Below are 20950 nucleotides of genomic sequence, written 5' to 3' on the forward strand. Positions count from 1 at the left end.
AACCTCAAACTGAGCGTTTTAAATTAAACACACCAAAACATTCCAGGAAGTTTTTTCTGATTCTTAGCCTCCGTGACACTCCTGGGACTTCACACACTGTGCTGCCGTTTGCAGAAGGACTCTAAGAAGCTTCTTGGATATGGGGCAGAGTTTTCTCTTGAGGAGAAAATAGTACAGACAGACATGGAGCCGAGAAAAACATGTCTCTAAAATACCAGGAATGACATTTGGAGAGGGGAACGAGAAGGGAGAGAGCTAGGCATTGCACTGTCCACATGGAAGGAGTCCCAGGGGGTTTGGAGCATGTGGGATGGTGGGGATACATGAGGAGGTGGCACTTGGGTCCATAGCGTATGGAGGGCTTGTCAGTGGTGGGGGAATGCTTGGACTTGACGGCTTTTCCCACACAAATTCCATGATTCCATGGTGATCTGCAGACATGATGGTCCTTGCCCGGCGTCTGGAGATGGATGGCTCCTTCTGGTGGTCTTTGCACCCAAATCTGCTCTGATCTTCTCAGCTGCTTCTGTCTGGGGACCACAGCAAGACAAAAACATCTCTTGGGGAATTAGAGAGGCTGGGATAAACAAGCATGGGAACCAGCCTTTCTGGAGAGGAGGGGACTCCTTGTAGGTTACAAGATGGTGGGGGTTAGCAGGGTGTGGGATGGCCCATGCATGGCAGCCACCCTACTCCCACCACCCACTGCTGCCACTGCAGAGTGATGGGACCAACGTGGCCACCAGCCACTTCGGTGGGAGAAGAGGAACGAGTGTTGGAATGGCTCCCAGTCCTCAGGGCACCCCATGGTGCCCCACAGCAAGTTCCCCCCTAAAGGAGTGCAGGATATGAGCTCAGCCAGATGATGAAAACCTAAGTCATTAAATCTGAGGCTCAGGGTGGAAATAGGGATTAGATTAAAGTGATGGTCCTTAAAATAATCTCAAATTAGTCCCAGCTCTACTCTCAGCTCTTGGGGGAAAATTTGGGCAAGTAATTGCAGGTCTGGGCCTCAGTTTCCCCTTGCAGATAACAGAGGATCTTGTGTAAGTGATACAATCCACTACCTATTTGTGTAGACCATGGGGATATTAATGCTGATGAATTTGACAGGAACTGATGTGCTTTGAGTGCTAATCCCTTAATATCTGTTGCTGCTCTAACATCTCAGCTGGTGGATTCATGATGGGGCACAGAAGCAGCAGCCATCCACAATGACTTTAAAGCACATTCATCCCTTCTCCCCACAAATGATGCTGGAGAGATGAAGGTCTGCAAGGCTACTGAAGGGCAGCCTAAATAGCTCTTTTCGGTGCAAAATCTCAATACACTAAGCCAGGTTCCCAGTTTGGGAGCGTGGGCTGGGCCTGTGGTGCAGCGCACAGCATGGGGAGAGAGTGCAGAGGATGCAAGTACCTGCAGAGGGATGCAGTGGAGCCTGCAGAGCCCAGACATGCTCCTAGATTCACCCGTGTGGCTGTGCTGGCTGGGGACAAAGGTCCATGGCTCCATGCTGGCAGTGGCCCAGAGATGCTGAGGGTGAGGGAAAGAGCAGGGCAGACATGGATCTGTGTTGGCAGCGCAGGCAGGGGGATCCAGGGTACCCCGGCATGGCTACTGGCAACACCAAGCTCTGCCGTGTGATCACCATGCTGTAGGGAAGGGATGGAATTCAGGGGGACCTGGACAGGCTGAAGGGGGAATACTCTGCCAGCCTCATGAAATTCAACAGGGTTAAGTCGAGGTCTTGCACCTGGGTTGGAGTATTCCCAAGCACACACACAGAACGGGTGGAGAATGGATTGAGAGCAGCCCTGGGGAAAAAGACTTGACAGGTGAAAAGCCCAGGATGCCCTGGCCATGTGCACTGGCAGCCCAGATATGCCCTGTGTCCTGGGCTGATCCCCAAGAGTGTGGGCAGCAGGTGAGGAAGGGATTCTTCTGCTCTGCTGAGACCTCTCCTGCAGTGCTGCTTCCAGCTCTGGGGCCCCAGCATCAGAAGGACATGAAGCTGATGGAGGGGGAGTCCAGAGGATGCTGTGGAGATGCTCTGAGGGCTGGAACACATCAGCTATGGGCATCCCTCCTATGGCTGAGAGAGTTGGGAGTGTTGAGCCTGAAGAAGAAAAGGTTCTGGGGAACCATTAGAGCCCCTTTCGTTGCCTAAAGAGCTCCAAGGGAGCTGAAGAGGGATGTTGGACAACGGCCTGGAGTGACAGGACAATGGGCATGGCTTTAGTCTGACCCACAGTAGGGTTAGGTAGGATACTGGGAAGAAATCCTTGGCTGTGAGGGTGGTGACACCCTGGCACAGGTTGCCCAGAAAAGCAGTGGCTGCCCCATCCCTGGAAGCATTCAAGGCCAGACTGGATGGGGCTTGCAGAAACCTGGTCTAGTGGAAAATGTCCCTGCCCATGGCAGTGGAGTGGAACTGGAGGAGCTTCAAATGTCTCTTCCAACCCAAACCATTCAGTGGCTCTATGATCCTGAGTCAAGACCTTCATCAGCTGGATGATCTCTCTGCAGTCTTTGTCCAGGACCTGGTCCCTAGCAGCTTCTCTTTTTGTCTCTAGCCCTTTCACTGGAAGAAGCTGAAATGCTTAAATATCTTTGAAAGCTCAGGTTGCTGTTGCTCCTTCTGTATTCACTCCCCTTGTTCCGGGAGGTGTGAGGTTTCATAGAGACCTCTGACCTGACTTCAGTGTAGGATGGGTGTCCCTCCCCAGGTCCCTCTTGGGGGTGCAGGGTCTTTGGCTGCAGAGCACAGGCAGTGCTGGCACTGCAGCAGCTTTTACCCTTCTGCAGCCACTCTCTGGCACTGTCCCACCCTCTGACAGCTCACACTGGGGGGCCCAGGACAGGAGATCAGCAGGTTCAAGCTGGGGACCCCTCATGTGGTGGGGCTGTTTGCAGGGTGTTGCTCTCTGTCAGGGACCTGTTTGTGCTCCAGTCCTCTATTACAGAATCACAGAACCATGATTTGGAGGCTGCTGAATCCAACCATTTCCCAGCACTGCCAAGCCCACCACTAAACCATGTCACCAAGCATCACACTTACATGGCTTTTAAACCCCCCAGACGTGGTTTGACATCAGTGTTGGGGAAGACATTGTCCCGCACACCAAATCCAACCCCCTCCTGAAAAACTTGAGGCCATTTCCCTTACAAAAGGGAAAATATATTTCCCACTGCTGCTTAGTCCCTTAGGAAGGCAACCCGCCTGTGGTCCAAGTGTTGCCTAGTGCAGCTCATTACCACCAGCGGGACCAGCGCTGCCCTGGAGCAGGGATGGGTGGGAACGGTGCCGCCCGGCAGCTCTCTTTGCTGCCGGTGCCACCGGGGCCGGAGCAGCACATCGCAGAGGGGGCTGGCGGTGCCAGAGGGGCCGGCTGGGAGGGCTGGCCCCCCGCGTATCCTTTTCCTTAAGCACCCGCGGGCGGTGCGAGACAAAGGCGGGCGCTCCGCGGCGCACGGGCGCGGCCCGGGGCGGGCGGCAGGTGCGGCCCCCCCGGTCCCCCCGGTCCCCCCGGCCCCTTCGGCCCCTCCGGGCCTCGGCGGAGCGGCTCGGCCCCCGCCCAGCCCCGCGGAGCCGCAGCAGCGCCGTCAATCAGCGTCGCCCCCGCTCCGTCCTCCCCGCCCCGGCGCGCTGCATCGCGCTGCTCGGTGACAGCAGCGAGCGGCGGGCGCGGCGGCGGCGGGGCTGGCGGGGCTGGCGGGGCTGCCGAAGCATGCGGAGCCATGGGCCAGGGCTGCGGACACTCCATTCTCTGCCGGAGCCAGCCGTACCAGGCGGCCGCCTCTGACATGTGAGTTTGCCTCCCGCCGGCGCCGGGGATGGGGGACCACGCCAAGAGGGAGGGATGCTCTGGGAGTAGTGCTGGGCAGAGGAGCGGAGGAGACGTCAGGGATGCAGGGAAAAAGTTCCTCCTGCCTGACAGCTGTCAGGGAGGGGGTGGCAAGGAAAGGACAAGAGGCTGCGACCCCTCCCTGTTCCCCACTCGCCACCTATGTTAGCCCTGGGGCAGGTCATCGCTGGTGTTGCTGTGCCGGAGGGCTGGCGTGAACTGAACCTCCCCGTTTCCCCATCACCCCCATCCCATAATGATTTCCTGGAAGGGTAGAAGGCTCCTGGCCCGGTGGTGGGCCACAGGGGGGCCCGGGTGACTTTGTGAAATTCAGGTCAGGCTCCTGAATCGTGGTTTCGGCAGCTTCACACAGGGCAAGAGAAGGCAGCCCTGCACACCCACCCACTCACCGAGCAGATCTGGGGGCCCCGGTGTCACAGTGCCTGTCTGTGTGTGGCAGGGTGGGAGCGGGGCTCCAGGGCTCGTGGTGGTCTCATGCTGCAGCAGGGCTTTGTGTGAGAGCCTGGGTGACCTTGCTGAGGGATGACAGTGCTCCCTGGGAGCAGGGAAGGGTGATGCTCTGAAGAGCCCACGTGGGAAGAGGGGCTGAGCTGCCTAACGGGAAGCTTGCAGTGCCTCAATCCCCGGTGCCCACGGGCTGGGCTGGCGCTGGCAGAGACCCCTGTGTGTGTGTGTGTGTGTGTGTGTGTGTGTGTGTGCACACGCATGTGCAGCGCTCACGAGGCTCCACAGCTGCTGGGAGGCAGGCTGTGCACGGACGGCTCACGGCACGGGGGTGCTCTGGCTCCTGCCTACCAACAGATCTGGGGTGCTTCCAATCCCTTCTCCCCCTACTCCAGTGGGAGCAGGTCCCACATCTCGAAAAGCCCTCTGGGAGGGTGAGCTGGACCACAGGGAAGAAAGGCAGGTCTAGGGCAAAAAGGAGGAAGGCTTGCCAGCGCTTGGATTCCTTTGTCTGCCAGTGCCAGCTCCACACGCTCAGGCTCTGGCCGAACTGCCTGGCTCAGCTAGCTGCTCACACCAGGACCACCAGAACCAGGAGGCACCTTGCTGCACTGGAATGTGCCCAGGAGCAGCCTCGGCTCTCCTGGAGCAGGTGCTTTAGGTGATGACAGGACTGAGTGGGGTGCAGGGAAGCTTCCATCCACTCCTGCCCCAGCACTACACATTTCCCTCACCGGCTTTTCGCACCTTTGTGAGTTGACCTTTGGGTGAGAACCTTCTCCCCCTCCACAGAAATTACCCTCCAGCATCTCTCTTGCCCACATGCAATGCGTGCCTTGGATCTGTTTTCTCGAGGCCCCAATAGGTGCTGATCCTCCTACGCTTCCGTGGGTGCTGGGTCTGTCTCTGCAGGCAGCATCCTTCCCTCAGCTCTCCTGGCTCACTCCCTGGTGCTGTGTGTGCTTTGTTCCCTGCCGAGATCCCTCTCTGGTGCTGCCTGAACACGTGCACGTGTCCTTTTCTTTAAGCAAAACACACAAAGGTCTTGAAATGCCATGTTCCCTCCTGCCTCTGCTGCTGTTTAAAGGCTTTAAAAAAAAAAAAAGTAAATGGCAGAAAAGCTTGGTGTAGCTGGGTTGGCTGTGCCCAGGTAGGAATTGGCAGGCGAGGCAGGAATGGTGAGTGCAGCTGCTTCACCCTTTCACCCAGGATATGTCCTTCACAGATATTTGTTCCTGTAAACCCCAAGGGCTGTATAGGGGTGGAAAAGCTTCCCGAGAGCTGTCAGGGGATGGTGCCCTCGGCCCTGCAGCGCTCCCTGGAGGGGCTGCAGTGGTGAGGTCAGCGCTGTGGGGAGGGGGCTGCTCCAGCCCTGCAGTGCCTGGCACTGCTGCGTGGGGCTGGGATCCAGTGGTGGCCCCGCTCTCCCCTGTGCATGGTGCATTTTTTGCAGGGGGATGCAGGTGCAGCATTATCCAGGTCACGTTTTAACCCATTTCCTCCTTTTCTCCCGCTGGGAAGTGTGTTCCTGGGTGGGTGGACGCTGACCTGGTTAGAGGTGGGTGGGGTGTCGGGGTGCCTGGAGCTGCTGCTTTCACAGCATCTGACAGCAGCCGGGGCTGGGAAGAAGCTACTGAGCTCTGCGGATGGAAAACACAGAGGAGGAGATGCAGCTCTGAGCATCCCTGCGGGAAGGATCCAGCTCAGCCGAGCCTGGGAGGGGTCAGGGCTTCCTTCAGGCACAGCACTGTCTGGGACGCAGGGGACATGAGCTGGGCCCAGCCACCCTTTGGAAGCCTTGGAGCACCTGCAAAGCTGAGGGCAGGCTGCCAAGCCCCTTGGAGAGCCCCCCAGACCCTTCATGGCTGTTGCTGGTCCCTGGGCTGCGTGTGTAAAATGCCATGGAACACACATGGTGTGTGTAAAATGCCATGGAAAACACCCACTCCATCACTCCACTGTCCTGGCACTTTGGCCCAGGTGGCTCTGCTCCCCCTCCAGGCACCTGCTTGTCAGGGAAGGGGTTCGGTGGAATGAGGTTAACCTGGTCCCCCATTGTTGGGGTTCTGAGGTGGTGTTCTCCAGGTTTTTCAAAGCCTCAGGCTCTTCCTGTGCCTGTAACTGGGGCCCTTCAGGATCACTCACCTGCCTGGGCACCCAGCCCTGGAGTCTGGAGGTGTCTGGAGGTTTCCTGGCAGGGAAAATAGAGGGAAGACTCCTGGTTGCAAGCTCCCTGCATTCTGCATATGCCAGGAGCTTCCCAGCACCCTGCACCTGTCCATGGGTGAGCGAGGAATTTCCCCTCCATTACCCCAGGGCATCTCCCTGAGCATCTTCAGCTTCAGAATAGCCAATTGCTTGGAAGTGTTGGGAACTGGGCCAGATTCTGGCTCTGTTAGTGAGGACCCTCACCAAGAGTTCCCTGGCCATCACCTACAGCAGAGCCCCGCTCCCCCCCTGTGAACTCTGCTGCTCTGGGGGCTCTGGGAGGCTGAGCATCCATCTAGGGCTGAACACAGGACTCCCCGGGGGCAGCGGTGGATGCAGCAGCAGTTTCTGGGAATCCCTCTTTCCTCCTGCTCCCCTCTGACCCTGCTCCTTGCTTTTGCTTTTGTCTCATTCCCAGCTCCCACGTGGCTCAGCGGGAGCTGTGCTGGGCTGCGGACAGGAACGCCAGCAGGGCCCGGAGCTGCCTGGGACTTTCTGCCTGTCCAGCTTTCTCCTGTCCTCCTTAATGGATGGGCCTCTCTGGAGGGGGGAGCGAGTTGGGTAGTGAGTGTTGGGAGATGCTTTGTTTGCTGCCATGGCTCCATCTGCACAGCAGCAGCAGCAGCAGCAGCAGCAGGGGCTCAGGCTGCTGAGTGTGGGCAACAGGCAGCCTGGAGCTTGGTTTCCCCCAGCCGAGGTGTCAGGAGTGGGTGGGGGGTCTCACCTGCCTTGCATCAGTGGGCAATGACAGCAAGATTTGATGTTTCACGGGTTGGAGCCTGAATTGTGGGATGAGGTTTGGGTTGGAAAGAACCTTGAAGCTCATCCACTTCTGTCCCCGCCGTGGGTAAGGACACCTTTCAGTACAACAGGTTGTTCCTCATCCAATCTGGCCCTGTAGGAAGGTCTACAAATGTGTAGGAAGGTGTTTGGAAACACCTTGTAGGAAGCTGTCCCCAAACCTTGTCATCCACACGGGATCCCTGGGGAATGGGCCAGCATGGCAGCCTGTGGGACTTGCTGAGTGTCGGCTCAGGAATGTCCCTGAGGCTGGTTATTTGGCAGCAGCAGCCCTTGGTCCCCTCCTGTCCCCAAGTCCTGCCCCTGGACCCATGTTCTGAGCCCTGCCTGCATCACTGGTGTCAGAGGGGAGGGAGGACATGGGGGAATCTTGGATGGGTTCAAGCCTTTTGGGCCTTTGTCAGTTTGTATATGCTGTGATAAATCAAATAGAACAAAGAGAGGGATTTGGAAGTGGGATGGGGTGCATTTCCCACTGAAAATATTAAACCCTGACTTTTTTGGCTTTTAGGGCTCAGCCTGAGCACTGCAGCCATCGAGGACAGCCTCACTTTGTGTTTCAGCATCCCCCTGAGCCCCCTGCTCTCCACCCAAAGAGGGAAAAGCAGACAGCAGTGCTGCCAGTGCAGCTCTGGGACAAAGTGCTGACTTAGCCAGAAGCCTCCTCTGGCTTCCAGTTGCTTCCCAGCCCCTTCCCAGGCTGTTAATAACTTGCATGTTTCAGCTGGGTGACTCAGAAGACAGTGAGAAGATATTTATAAGGAGCATTTGAAAGGCAGAGACTGGTGGAGGGTTTTCTTCCTCCTTTTTCTTCTCTAGAGCTGGTGCCAGCTGAATGTGCCCGTGGAGTGAGGTCTGGAGGGTGACCTGTCCATGTCCCCTGAAGTTCAGTGTCTGCTTGCTACGGCACGAGGATGCTGATGCTCCAGTGAAAACCTCCAGGCACGCTTAATGTCACCCATTGCAGCAGAGCCCTAATGCCTGCGAGGGCAAAAGCTGCCAGGGCAGCCAGAATTTGGGAGTGCAGGGATTTGCAGCCCCTGCTTGCTCTGAGGGTCCCCAGGCTGGCTCTGAGGCACGCAGCCCTGCCAAGCCGTGGCACAGACCAGCCTGGTGAGGATGTTGCTGCTGGGTGGTGATGCTGTGGGACGTCTGTGCAGCTTCTTGGTGGTTTGGGGTTTATCCTCACACCAGAGCTGCCCTGTGTGCTTACTCCTGCAGCGAGGATGGCTCCACAGCCTCGTGCAATACTTGGCTTGAGCCTGGCTGGAAGGACACGAGCTGTGGTGTTGCTGCGTTTTCCCTTGCTCTCCCCAAAATCTTTCCTCATGTTTTTTACTAGTGAGATCACAGACAGGTGGATTGCAGCATCCTTCCTACATGGAAAAAGGAGGTGGAAGCCATGAAGGATTTAAGTAAGAAACTGGGGTCAGGAGGTTAGGATTAGGGTCAGGGTCAGAGCTCAGGTTAGGGGTAGATCTAAGATTAGGGTTAGAGTTAGGGTCAGAGCTACTGCTGAAGCTGGACTAAATTTAGGTCTGGCTTTAGGGCTATGATCAAGTTTAGGGCTAGTGTTTGGATTAGGGATAGGTTTAAGGTTAAGGCTAAAGCTAAGCTTGGCTTCAAGGTTAGGTCTAGAGCTAAGATAAAAGATTTAGGGTCTGGTTAGATCTAAGAGTAGTGTTAGAGCTTGGGTTAAGTCTTGGGCTGACATTTGATCTATTGCTAAGTTTAAGGTTCAGATTAGTATTAGGAGTAGTACTAATTTTAGGTTTATACTTTATGCTTTATATAAACCTATGTTAGGTTTATATTTAAGCTTAGGTTTAGGGTTCTTGTTAGCCTAGAATTAGATTTAGGGCTAGGGTTAGATTTATGCTTCAGGTTAGTTTACCCTCTGTGTTAGAGCTAGATTTAAGGCTTAGTTTAGTGTTAGGGTTATAGTAAGGTTTAGATTTAGAGCTGGGCTGGGTCTAGGTTTAGGGTTACAGCTATGCTGAGGTGTAGGTTATGGTTAGGTCTGTGCCTATGCCTCTGCCTGACCAGAGCCTGCCAGGTCTGCCAGGACAAAGGCTGCAGTGCTCATTCTCCCTCAGCACAATATGCTCCATTTTCCCCACCAGCACAGCCTTGTGGCCTTCCCATCCATGTTTTCCCCCCTTAGGCAGAGCCAAAGGCTCTCTGGGACCTGTCATTGGTTTGGTTTTGTCTTGCACCCGTCCTGGCCTCGCCAGGGAGTGGGACAGATGCTGATCAGCAACACTGCTGGATGAAACCCCCAAACTGGAGTGTTTTGCTGAAGCTCAAGTGAGGAAAAACAGTGCTGGCTGTGCACAAAGCAGGTCTTGGAGGCATGAGAAGTGTCCGTGTGGAAATGCCAGCCAAACCTCAGAGGGCCAAGCCTTCCCCAGAATGAACCCAAGGGCACTGAGGTGCCCGGGTGCCCTTTGGGTGCTGCTTCCTTTGCTCACACCCTGGTGCAGGCGGATGCAGCAGCAGAGCTGGGTGAGCCCTTGCTCCAGAGGATGCTGCAGGAAACAAGCTGCTCACGGTGGGAGCTGGGCAGAATGAACCCTGTGAGGCTTAGGGAGAGGCCGAGGGGGGCTGCTGTTGCGTCTGACTGTCTCCAGGGAAATTATGCTCCTGGGAATGGCCGTGGGTCCCAGTCAGGCATCTGTGGCTGGTCCTGTGCCCACCAGATCAGCAGGACACAGCTGGAGCTGCTCGGGGTGGGATTCGTGCTGTGCTGTGCTGTGCTATGCCATGCTGCAGACTAGGCAGAGTCAGTGCCAGCAGCTCCATGTGGTCTGGGAACCCAGAGTTCAGGTGATGCCCCTGGGGCCCCCCAGATCCAGCTGTGACCATCTCCCTTACCTCAAGGAGATGAAGCACCCCGTCCCGCCGTGCTGCTGCTGTGGGGATGCAGGGATGCAGAGAAGGTGTCATTCCCCCGGGAACAGCGTGGGAGCTGGCTCCTGGGGGGGTGGGTGTGCAGTTTTGGTGAAGAGGGAGGGCTCTGCGGAGGTGGGGGCTCGGAGCTGTTGGAGAAGCCCCTCTCCCCCGCTGGGTGGGCAGGGACAGGGACAGCAGGTCCGTGGGCTGGCGAGAAGTGCAGAGTCAGGCACAGCGTGTGCTGCCGTGCACAGCGCTGCAGGGAGCTCCACGTGCCAGCTGGGAGCACGCAGAGCTGGGGCACGGGCAGGGGGACCCCAGTTATGTCCCTGCCACCTCCCTGCACCCCCCAATCTGCAGGCACAGCAGAGAACCACCGTGCTCCCAGGAGGGACCGTGGTGATGCTCTGGGAACCCTGCTCCCATCCTTCCTCCCATCAGTTGGATCCCAGCTCCTGAACCAGCCCTGTCATGGGGACTGTGACACAGGGAAGAGGACAAGGCTGGGGACTCTTTTCAGGTGGCACCTGGCTGCCAGTCACCCCCCCAGTGCTCTGTCCAGGCACGGTGTGGCAGGGAAGCTGGAGCCAGCAGTTCAACCACAGAAAAACCATTAATTAATGGAAAGCATGATGGAGGATTAAAAGCCTGGCATGCTCCGGCACTGGTCCCAGTATCAGTGGGAGCTTGGCTGTGCCAGGGACCAGCCCAGAAGGGTGCACCAGGGGAGATTTAGTTTGGATATTAGGGAAAATTCCTTCCCTGAAGGGGTGCAGCACAGAGCAGTGGTGGAGTCCCCATCCCTGGAGGGATTTAAAAGTTTTGTGGATGTGGCATTCGGGGATGTGGGTTAGTGGTGGGCTTGGCAGTGCTGGGGGAATGGCTGTACTTGATGGTCTCCGAGGAGGGCTTTTACAACCTCAATAATTCTGTTTCCATATTCCATATGGCATCTCCATGCCTGTCCCAGGGCTGAGCTGCATCTCTCTGCCACTTCCATCTGTCCCCCAGTACCCACACCAGCCCCACCACTGGCAGTCCCTGCAGCCAATCCCCCTCCCCTTCTCTCAGGGAAAGCCGAGGCTTCGGAATCCAAAAGCTCAACCCAGCTCTGGGAAAGGGATGGAAGGTGTCAGGCTCTCGCCCTGATGAGCCCCAAGGCAGGAGTGGCTTTGAGCTGGGTCATCTCTTGTCCCTCCACGGATGGTCCCCACTCCCTGCACTAACTCTGGCTTGTGGGAATATTTGGATCATTTGAGTAAAGTCCTGGCTCAGTGCATGGCCCCCACTTGTGCCACGTTCACAGATGGATGATCCACTTAGAAACCTGTGGTGTTTGGGAGAGGATCCCTGCTCCTAGAGCGCTGTTGTTCATGGAAAGCATGGGGCATGGACAGCACAGGCAAGATCCTGGCTCCTGCTCTATTCCCACTATTTTGTAAGGGAAAACAGTGCTGGAAAGGAAAAAAAAAAAAGCAAAGGGTGGGTGATGAACACACGCTGAACCACGATCAACTGCAGCTTGCTTTCCCCCTCTAGTTACCAACTAAATGGACTAATTGAAAGATGAGTTGGCAGCGTCTGTAGGGTTGCGTTTTTCCAAGGCTAATTCCCCAGGGATTCAGGGTAAATGTGGGTTTTCTCCCACCTTGCTGTGCTCTTGCCTGGTTTGGCTCCCTTGGGGTGCTGGTGGCTTTGCTTGGAGGTCCCCATCCGTGGTGGTGGGATTTGCAAGGATTCTGTGCAGCAGGGAGGAAGATTTGCAGGGCTGCCATGCAGCAGGGACAGGGATTTGCAGCCTTGCAGGGCTGCCAGGCTCTCCAGCCCTGTCCCTGACACCAGCTGCATCCCTGTGGCTCCTGGCACCCCTAGGGGTTTGCAGGGATGCTGTGCAGTGGGATAGGGATTCGCAGGGATGCTGTACAACAGGAATGGATTTACAGGAATGCCATACAACGGGGATTTGCAGGGTTGCCACGCAATGTGAACAGGGATCTGCAGCCTTGCAGGGCTGCCAGGCTTTCCAGCCCCATCCCCAGGTCCAGCTGCATTCCTGCGGCTCCTGGCAGCCCCGGGAGCTGCTCTCCCAGCCCGGCCGTGGGGGCAGCTGCTTGCACAGGACCTGATGCTCCAGGGCGGAGCACCCGGGCCGGTGTGTTTGCCAAGCAAACAGGGCTCAGCCTTCTGCAGCCGGATCAGCAGCCTCCACACGTTTGCTCAGCAAATAAATCCCACCCGGCAGAGCTTTGGTGCCAGAGTCCCCTTCCCGCCAGCCCCTGCCAGCTGCTCCGTCCCTGCCCGTGCAGCACCTGCCCATTACTGTGAGGTCTGGAATTGTGCAGGGCTCAGGATGGCTTCAAGTCAAACACGGCAGCCCAGCAGCCCTCCCTGCCTTCCTCGCTGGAGCTGCCAGGGCGCTGCTGAACGCTGTGTGCCCCTGCTGGGGTCTGTCCTGGGATGGGCACGGTGGAATCCTTCGGCTCCGGTGAAAAGGCTTTGCTCTGGACTGAGCGATTGCAGGGATTTTCTGTCACTGCTGCGGGCTGGGGAGGATGGCAGCTGCACTGGCAGGGGTTGGCCTGGGAGGCTGGCTGCTCTGGGGATGGAGAGAAGGTGTCTGGGTGTGTGGGGACCCTGGAGCGCCACGCCAGAGCCCCATGCCATGCCATTGCTGCTTCCCGTGCTCCAGGCTCTCCTGTGCCCCAGACCGTGTTCCTCTGGGGTCCTTGTCCCCCCACAACACACTGTCCCCAGCCAGGGCTCTACTGAGGTGGGGACAGATGCCACCTCCCCCCTTCCCTTTGCCTGGAGACTGTGGGATGTGATCCCAGCCATTTCACGGGCTGGTTGGCTGCTGCTCCAGCTGCCATCTCTCTCTGCTTCCCGTTTCTTTTCCCCTCACAGATACACCCTTTAGCCCCTGCTGCCTGCAGAAATGGAAAAACTCCCTTTCCCAGGCACTGTTGTCTACCTGAGGGACCCATTTTCTTCCTGTTCCCTCTTCCCTGAGGTGCTGGAGGCATATTCTTCTTTCTGCCTTCACTCCCAGAGCAGCAGGACCGTGGCTGGGTCAGGCTGTGGCTGTGGGCACTGAGCATCCCATCTCGCTGCAGCTTCCCTGGCACACTGGGCAGGCTCTGGGGTCACCACTGTCACCCCACGGGGACACTGCTGCTTTCCCTCCCACAGAGCTCTCTGGCGCTGGGGCCGAGCCACCCTCCAGCCTTCCAGCTTCTCTGGAGTCACCAGAGTCACTTGTGCTCTTATAGGCCACTAAGTGCTGTAATTACAGATATGCTTTAATTAACATAATTGTGTTTCTACGCAAATAAAACATTTGGCACAGTTAATTCCAAGGCTGCAGCTCCAAACACAAGGCTTCCTGGCCCCCCTGTGGAGGTGGCAGGGGGGCTGGCAGAGAGTGGGGCTCTCCCCTCCCTGCCAGAAGATCATCCCAGTCCCAGCCAGGGCCTGAGCCAGAGCCCCCCTTCCCCTCTGGAGCGTCCTGCCCTGCTTTGGTGGAGGCAGCTGTGCTGGCAGACTCTTGGATTGCTGGGAGATGGCACTGGGCTTGCTGGAACACCGTATTGGGCTCAGTGGAACAGAGCACTGGGATTTCTGGGACGCAGCAAAGCCAGTGGTGTGCTGGGAGACAGAACTGGACTCGCTGGGATGCAGCCCCAGGACTGCTAAGGCACAACCCTGGGTTTGCTGGGCCATGCTGCTCAAATTGCTGGAGAACCATGCTGGGCTTGCTGGGACACAGCTGGAGCCCAGCTGTGCCCTGGCAGCAGTGCCAGGGGGTGTTCATCCTGGCGAGGCAATGGGCACAGTGGGTGGATCCATCCCATCCCATCCCATCCCATCCCATCCCATCCCATCCCATCCCATCCCATCCCATCCCATCCCATCCCATCCCATCCCACCCCACTGAGCTGTCCCAGGGTGTTTTGCCCTCCCAGCACCCGGAGACCCCTCACTCCCCATTCCCTCTTTAGCAGACCCCAGAGCTCACCACGCTCTTAGGAGTCTTTGGATGAAGGCTGGAGCTGGAGGCAGCATGCCAGCCCTCTGCCAGGAAGAACTGGGAAAATGGCTGGTGCTTATGTGCTAAAATGCCCTTTTCATTTGAAAAAAACAGAAGAAAAGGGGAAAAAACATATTCCATTTTTCTCCAGCTGAAAATGAAAGTGATTATGTAACGAGCAATAAATTACAGAAAGGAATGAGTCATTGGAGCAAATCCCAAGAAAGGCACAGTATTTTTAGCTCCAACACCCTGTGCTGTACTGTGCATTAACCCTTGCAGGACTTGGGCCCCCACTGCAACCCACCCCTAGGGTGCCCCCCCCAGAGGCATCGTGTTGGTTTCTGTGAGGAATTTGTCCCTGTGACATTCCCAACGGAAGATGGAAACAATGTGAGCTGCTGGCCCCTCCTCCTCCCTTCGTCCTCCTTTTTATGGGATGCTTATGGGTGGTCCAGGGAATGCTGCTCACCCCAGATCCACGTCCCCATCCTGGGCTAAGCCCCTGCTTCTCTTCCCCTCTGCTCACTCCCACTGGGATAATTAATCCTGATCCCTTCCTGAGACCCTGGGCACCACTGTTGTTTCCTTGCCAAAGAGCCTGAAGAATTAATTAGGAAATAAAAGCGAGGAACAAATTAATTGGAAGAGAACTAGCGAGGGAGCAAGTGAGCAATACTGCTTTAATCCAGGTTAAATTGGGGAGTGATTGCTTTGCTAACAGAAGAGATGATGAGGGAGAATTGGAGCAGGCAGGTGCCAGGTGAGACAATGGCAACACGCATCCAGATGCCAGGGGATGCCCATGGAGAGCTGTGCTGAGTGGGGAGGAGAATCCTGGAGACACCAGCGGGAAGCTGGAAGAGGAATCTGGAAGGGAGGCTCAGAGCATCTTGGGGTCAGGGCCCAGAGTGTCCCAGGATCACCACTCAGACCATCCTCAGGGCTTGGAGCACCCCTGGGATCAGGGCTTGGAGCACCCATTGGAACAGGGCTTAGAGCATCCCTGGAGCCAGGGCTTGGAACATCCCTTTCTTAAGGGACACTGTCATTCATGCCTACTTTGGAGAATCCTGTGGGATCAGGTGCCAGCGCAGGGACAGTTCCTTGTGTGCCACGTTTCTTTGGGGTCTCCAGGCTGGTGGGAACCAGGGCTGCTTCTCTGCCTCCAAACAGATCCCTGGGTGCTCACGGTAGCACCACACTCCACTGTCACCTGGTAGCGACCCCACCCTAAATAAGGGGCCAAGGAGAGTGGCAGGGACGAGTGAGAGCTGGTGGCCAAGTCCCCATGGCGTGGGGTCAGCTCAGAGTGACACAGCCAGGGCCAGTGGATGTCATCTCCTCATCTTTTATTTCATCTGGCAGTAAATTCCTGTCCTCCATATGCTTGGGCTGGGCTGGGATCTTCCTCATTGCTGCTGGGCCACCTGGAGTAGTGGCGTGGCCCTGGTGTCCAGGGGCTGCTGTGCCCCAGTACCCGCTGCTGTCCCGCAGGCTCCTGCTGTCCCTCCTGCTGCTGCACACTCCCATCCTGGCACACAATTTCCCCAAAATCCATGTGTCCCTCCAGAGACATCCTATTCCTCCAGGCAACCCCTGTCCTTGTGGACGTGTGCTGTCCCTGGTCAAACGTGCTGTCCCTTCAGGCACCTGCTGTCCCTCAAGACACGTGCTGTCCTCAGGTGTGCCGTGTCCTTCCACACACGGGGTGTCCCCCGGATGCACGCTGTGCCCGTGGATGTCACCTGCACCTCTGGCCATGTGCTGGTCCCATGAGTGCAGGCTGTCCCTATGGATACACGCTGTCCCTCTGGACACACGCCGTGCTTCTGGGTTCAGGCTGTCACCCACGGACACGTGCTGTCCTCCGGGATTCAGGCTGTTTCCATGGACACACTTGTCCCCGTGGATGCATGCTGTCCCCATGGATACACGCTGTCCTGATGGATACACGCTGTCCCTTTGGACACATGCTGTCCCACTGGATACACGCTGTCCCCTGGATGCTCGCTGTCACCATGGCATATGCTAATCCCTGGATGCAGGCTGTCCCTGTGGATATCCCCTCTCCCTCGCCCCTCTGAGGGTACAGTGGGGGTGTGCTCTGCCCCTGCCCACACAGGATCATCTCCTGTGTGCAGCTCAGGACGTGCAATCCCACTAGCCAGGCTGAAGATGCTGGTGGCCACCATGCCCAGAACTTGTCCATGAGGACTGTCTGAGCCAGCTGGGAAAGCAGCCAAAGGGTGGGGACAGGGGTGTGGGAACGGAGCCAAGAGCTGTCTCAGCCCCACAGGGACCACCACAGTGGGGCCAACAGGGCTCTGCCATCCCATTTGTCCCCCTAATTAGCCCTGTCATGTGTGTGGGCTACTGGTGGCCCCCCAGCCCTGGCCATGCTCTGAAATGTCTCCATGGAGACCCTCTAAGGGCTCCATCACTTACTCATCAGCAATATCACTTAATCAGCCAGGCCCTTCCTTATCCCTTCGTCACCCCTCCTCAGAACCGGCTCAGTTGGAAGGAACCTACAAGGAGCACCGAGTCCAGCTCCTGGCCCTGCACATCCCCAGGAGTCTCATCACATCCCAAAAGCACTGTCCAAATGCTGCTTGAACTCTTCAGGCTTGGTGCTGCTCTGGGGAGGCTGGTCCAGTGTCCAGTCACCCTCTGGGGGAAGAATCTTTTCCTAATATCCAACCTAAACCTCCCCTGACACAACTTCAGACCATTCCCTGGGAGTGTCACTGGTCACCAGAGAGCAGAGATCAGCGCCTGCCCCTCCTCTTCCCCTCACAAGGAATTTGTAACTGCAGTGAGGTCTGTCCTCAGCCTCCTCTTGTCCAGGCTGAGCAGCCCAAGTGACCTCAGCTATTCCTCACACATATTCCTTCCCCTCGAAGCCCTTCACCACCCTCATGGCGCTTCTTTAGACTCTCTCTAGTGGCTTTAATGTCTTTTTTATTTTGTGGTACCCAAAACTGCCCCCAGCACTCGAGGTGAGGCTGTCCCAGTGCAGAGCAGAGCAGGACAATTCCCTCCCTTGCTCAGCTGGTGATGCTGGGCCGGGCGCCCTCCAGGACATGGGTGTGACTCATGTGACTCATGTCCAACTTACCATTGTCCTGGAAAGTTCCCTTTCCACGACACTGCTTTCCAGCAAATCATTTCCCAGTCTGCATGTACGTCGGGGTTGCCCCATCCCAGATGCAGAATCCTTGTTGAACTTCACACACTTGGCAATTGCCCAGCTCTCCAATTTGTCAGCAGCCCCTCCCGGTTTTTTATTGTCTGTGAACTTGCTTAGTCTGAACTTCCAGTCCTGTGTCCAAATAATTTATGAAGATGTTGAAGAGGGCAGGACTTCCTCATCCCTTTCTCATCCCTTTGTTTTCCCACTTTGAATCCAATGATAGCCCAAGCCCCAGAGCTGATGCAGCCAGGTCTCTGCACCTCTGGGGCCACCCCAGTGAGGGGCTGGTGCCAGGACACCCCATCCCTGCCCAGCCGGAGATCATTCTGGGCTCTGGCTCCTGTGCTGGATCAAGGGATCCACCTGGACCCTGGATCCCACCCTGCCCGTGCTGGTGTTGCTGGGATGGCAGTGGGGCACACACACACATGCACAACAGCTCTTCCTTGTGCCCACACATTCCCAGCTCTCCTGCTGCTCCCAGCAGGTCCAGGCAGTGAACCCTCCTGATGCCATGGAGCCTCCTGGCACCCCCAGCCTGTGCCTGGCATTGCTCAGGCGAGGGATGCCACAGCATTCCCTGTCCCACAGCATTCCCTGCCCTGCCATATTCCCTGCCCCACTCGGGCACTGCAGCTGAGTGGGATTTCTCCGTGGGGAAACCACAGAGCAGTAAATGGGATATCGATTGGGTGCCACTGTGGGGATTAGCACGGAGAGGAAGAGCAGAGGGATTGATTTCTGGTGGGATTCAGAGCTGTCAGTGTACCTGGGATTAGCAGCTCCAGGGTAATCACACCCAATTCATTCAGGGACCCGGCAGGTCCCTCAGTGGCCATGTCCCCAAGCTCAGCTGAGGCTCAGTCATCTCTGTTCTGTGGGCCCCATGTGCCACCTGCCTGTCCACTGTGTCCCCTCCTTCCCGGGAGGACAGGGATGCTCCAGGACACCCACAGGTGCTGCCCTGAGGGCAGGCTGCTGCAGTTGCTAGGGATGGGGAGAAATGGGATTTCACACACGCAGGGTGTGAAGGCTCCTCTTGGTGCCTTAACCCCCCAAAATCTTCGACTTTGGGAGTTTGATACCATTTGCTGCCAGCACCTCCCAGGGAAAAGCTGGAGCGGGGTTTATCTCAGCGTCTTTGGTGTGGAATATTCCATTACCATGGCATAAAGGTCAATATTTACTTGCCTGCATGAACTTTATTCCCACTGATGCCATCAGACACCCTCCAGATGGGATGCGGCGTGGCTGCTCCCCAGGCTCCCAGGGAGAGACAGGAGGCACAGCACTCCATTGATCCACTCCAGGCCGGGAACAAGGGAAAACTACAGGATGGATGGATGGAAATGTGGGAAGCCCACACTGCTGCCTCTCCTCAGCACCTACAGTTATTGCCCAGCAGCTCCGGGGCTGGGTTCTGAGGGTCCGTGTGTCCATCTGACTGCTGTGATGTTCCCATCCAAGGAATGCCACTCCTGGGGCACACAGAGAAGCCGGGGATCAGCTCATAATTACCTGGGAGATGAGCAGTGATGCAGGGATGCAACGGTGGAACTGCAGCACAAGTCCCTGCACCCTTGCATCCCTGCACCCGTGTCCCATTCCCCTGTCAATTCCACAGGTGCCCCTGTGTCCCTACAGTGCCATGTCCCTGTGTCTCCCTGTCTGTTCCCAGGCCTTTGTGCCTATACCCTGTGTGCCACCACCTGCCCCCAGCCCCTCTCCCCTCATGTCCCTGCAGCTCCTGTGTCCCTGTGTCCCACCCCTGTCCCTGGGAGGGCACGAGGGACAGCTCCGTGCTGTGTCCATGTGCCCAGCAATGGCTTTGTGTTCCCTGGGCAGCTGTGCTGCTCCCTGGGTGGCTCTGGTGACAGAGCCAGGTGGCAGGACATGGATCCTGCCGGCACCCAGCTCCTTGGGGTGTTCCCACTGCTGGCCCTGCTATTCCCACCTGCTTTATTCAGGGATCCCCGGGCCCGCATCCGTGCCAGCAGGAGCTGTCCCGGCTGGGGTGACGCCTGGCACCTGCAGCAGGGTGAACCCGGAGCGGGGTTCCACCCCCTGATCCTGGGGTCTGGCGGCTCTGGTGGTGTCCTGGTCCGAAGGAGGGACACTGGTCCTGTGCCAGCCGGGGAGAGACGCCCGCGGCCCTGTGTCACCCGCAGGGGCACCCGGAGCCCGGGTGGCACAGGACCAGTGTCCGGGAGCGGCCGGAGCTCCTGGTGGCCCTGGCCACTAGATGTCCCCGCCGGCCGCCGAACCTCCTCCGGGCTCCCGGCCCGCATCCCGGGATCGGCGTGCCGGGAGCCCCACGGAGCGTGTGGCGTGCAGTGTCCCCAAACCCTACCCTGCCTGGCACCTCGAGGTGGCAGCTCCTTGTCACCACCTGTCCTAACGGGGGTTGAGAGACGATGCCAGGAGCCCTTCACACACGCCCAGCCAAGCCTCGGAGCACCCTGTGCCTGAAGAGCACCCCGGGGACGGGGACACAGAGGTGCAGGAACACTGCAGTGGGACACGGGAACATGCAGGGAAAGGACACAGGGGTGCAGGGACACGGGGGACACGGGAGTCCTGGGATACGGAGGAAGAGCAGGCCAACCTCCCTCAGACCAGAACTTTCTCTTCTGCCCAGAGGAGGAGGAGGAGGAGGGGGAGGGATGGAGATGGTGGCGCTGCCGATGTCGCTGTCACCGTGTGGCAGGTGGCCGTCGTGTGACGGCTCGAGCATGCCGACCCTCCGTGCAGATTCCCTGGGGCCATCGGGCTGGGGGCAGCATCCCGAAATCCTTGTCCATCGGGGCGGGGGGACGGGAGGAGGTGTCACTCCCCACTGAAGGCAACGGGGGGTTAATACAGGAGGGTGGGGGCGAACAGACCCTATAAAGGGGCCCCAAAATGAGGGTCCCTGTCCAAGAGAGGGATGCTGGGTAGGAACCCCTTCAGTATCCTATGGGATGGGGGGCAGGGAAGACTGTCGCTACCGAGCCCTGCATCAGAGTTACCCCAGGGCAAGGGATGGGGTGAGATTTCGGCCCCTCCATCAGGGACGATGAGGGGAAGACCGCCGCACCCCAAACGTGAGGCGCAGCCTTTAAGGGAGCGGGGGTCGCTTTGTTGAGAGGGGAAACATGCCGCAGAAGGGAGAAGGGGCAAGGGGGAAACCCCTGGCCAGATCCCCAGGAGGGGAGGGTTTAACACGGGGGGAGATCGCTGCCCTCCCAGGCCCCAGACCCGTGGCGGCACGCCCGGCACCTGCCGCGCCAGGAAAGCACTGCCAGCCCCGCGCTGCAGACCCAAACCGGGCAGCGATGCCCTGACCCTCTCCCCACCCCGCTTTCCTTCCCCCACCACCACCCCGCACTGGGGCTCCCACTCCTGACCCCCTCCCAACACCGGGGAGCGACATCCCTGCCCAATTCCCACATCGGCGCCGCCCTCTCGGCCCCCGCCCCGCAGCGGGGACCCCACCCCACGCTGCAGAGCGGTGTCCCATCCCCTGGCCACCCCACA

The 20950-nt window shown here is 57.8% G+C and overlaps 1 protein-coding gene across 1 annotated transcript in view; it reads left to right on the plus strand.

Moving 5' to 3' along the window:
• The first annotated feature begins 3536 nt into the window (after window positions 1-3536).
• Window positions 3537-20950, plus strand: part of PDE2A (phosphodiesterase 2A) — a 40309-nt gene continuing 22895 nt past the window's right edge. The window contains exon 1 of the mRNA XM_064410811.1: window positions 3537-3806. Coding sequence (XP_064266881.1) covers window positions 3739-3806 — 68 coding nt within the window. The 5' untranslated portion in view covers window positions 3537-3738. The remainder of the gene's footprint in view (window positions 3807-20950) is intronic.

The sequence above is a fragment of the Passer domesticus genome, chromosome 2 (genome assembly GCF_036417665.1).
Source record: "Passer domesticus isolate bPasDom1 chromosome 2, bPasDom1.hap1, whole genome shotgun sequence".
NCBI classification, from domain to species: Eukaryota; Metazoa; Chordata; class Aves; order Passeriformes; family Passeridae; genus Passer; species Passer domesticus.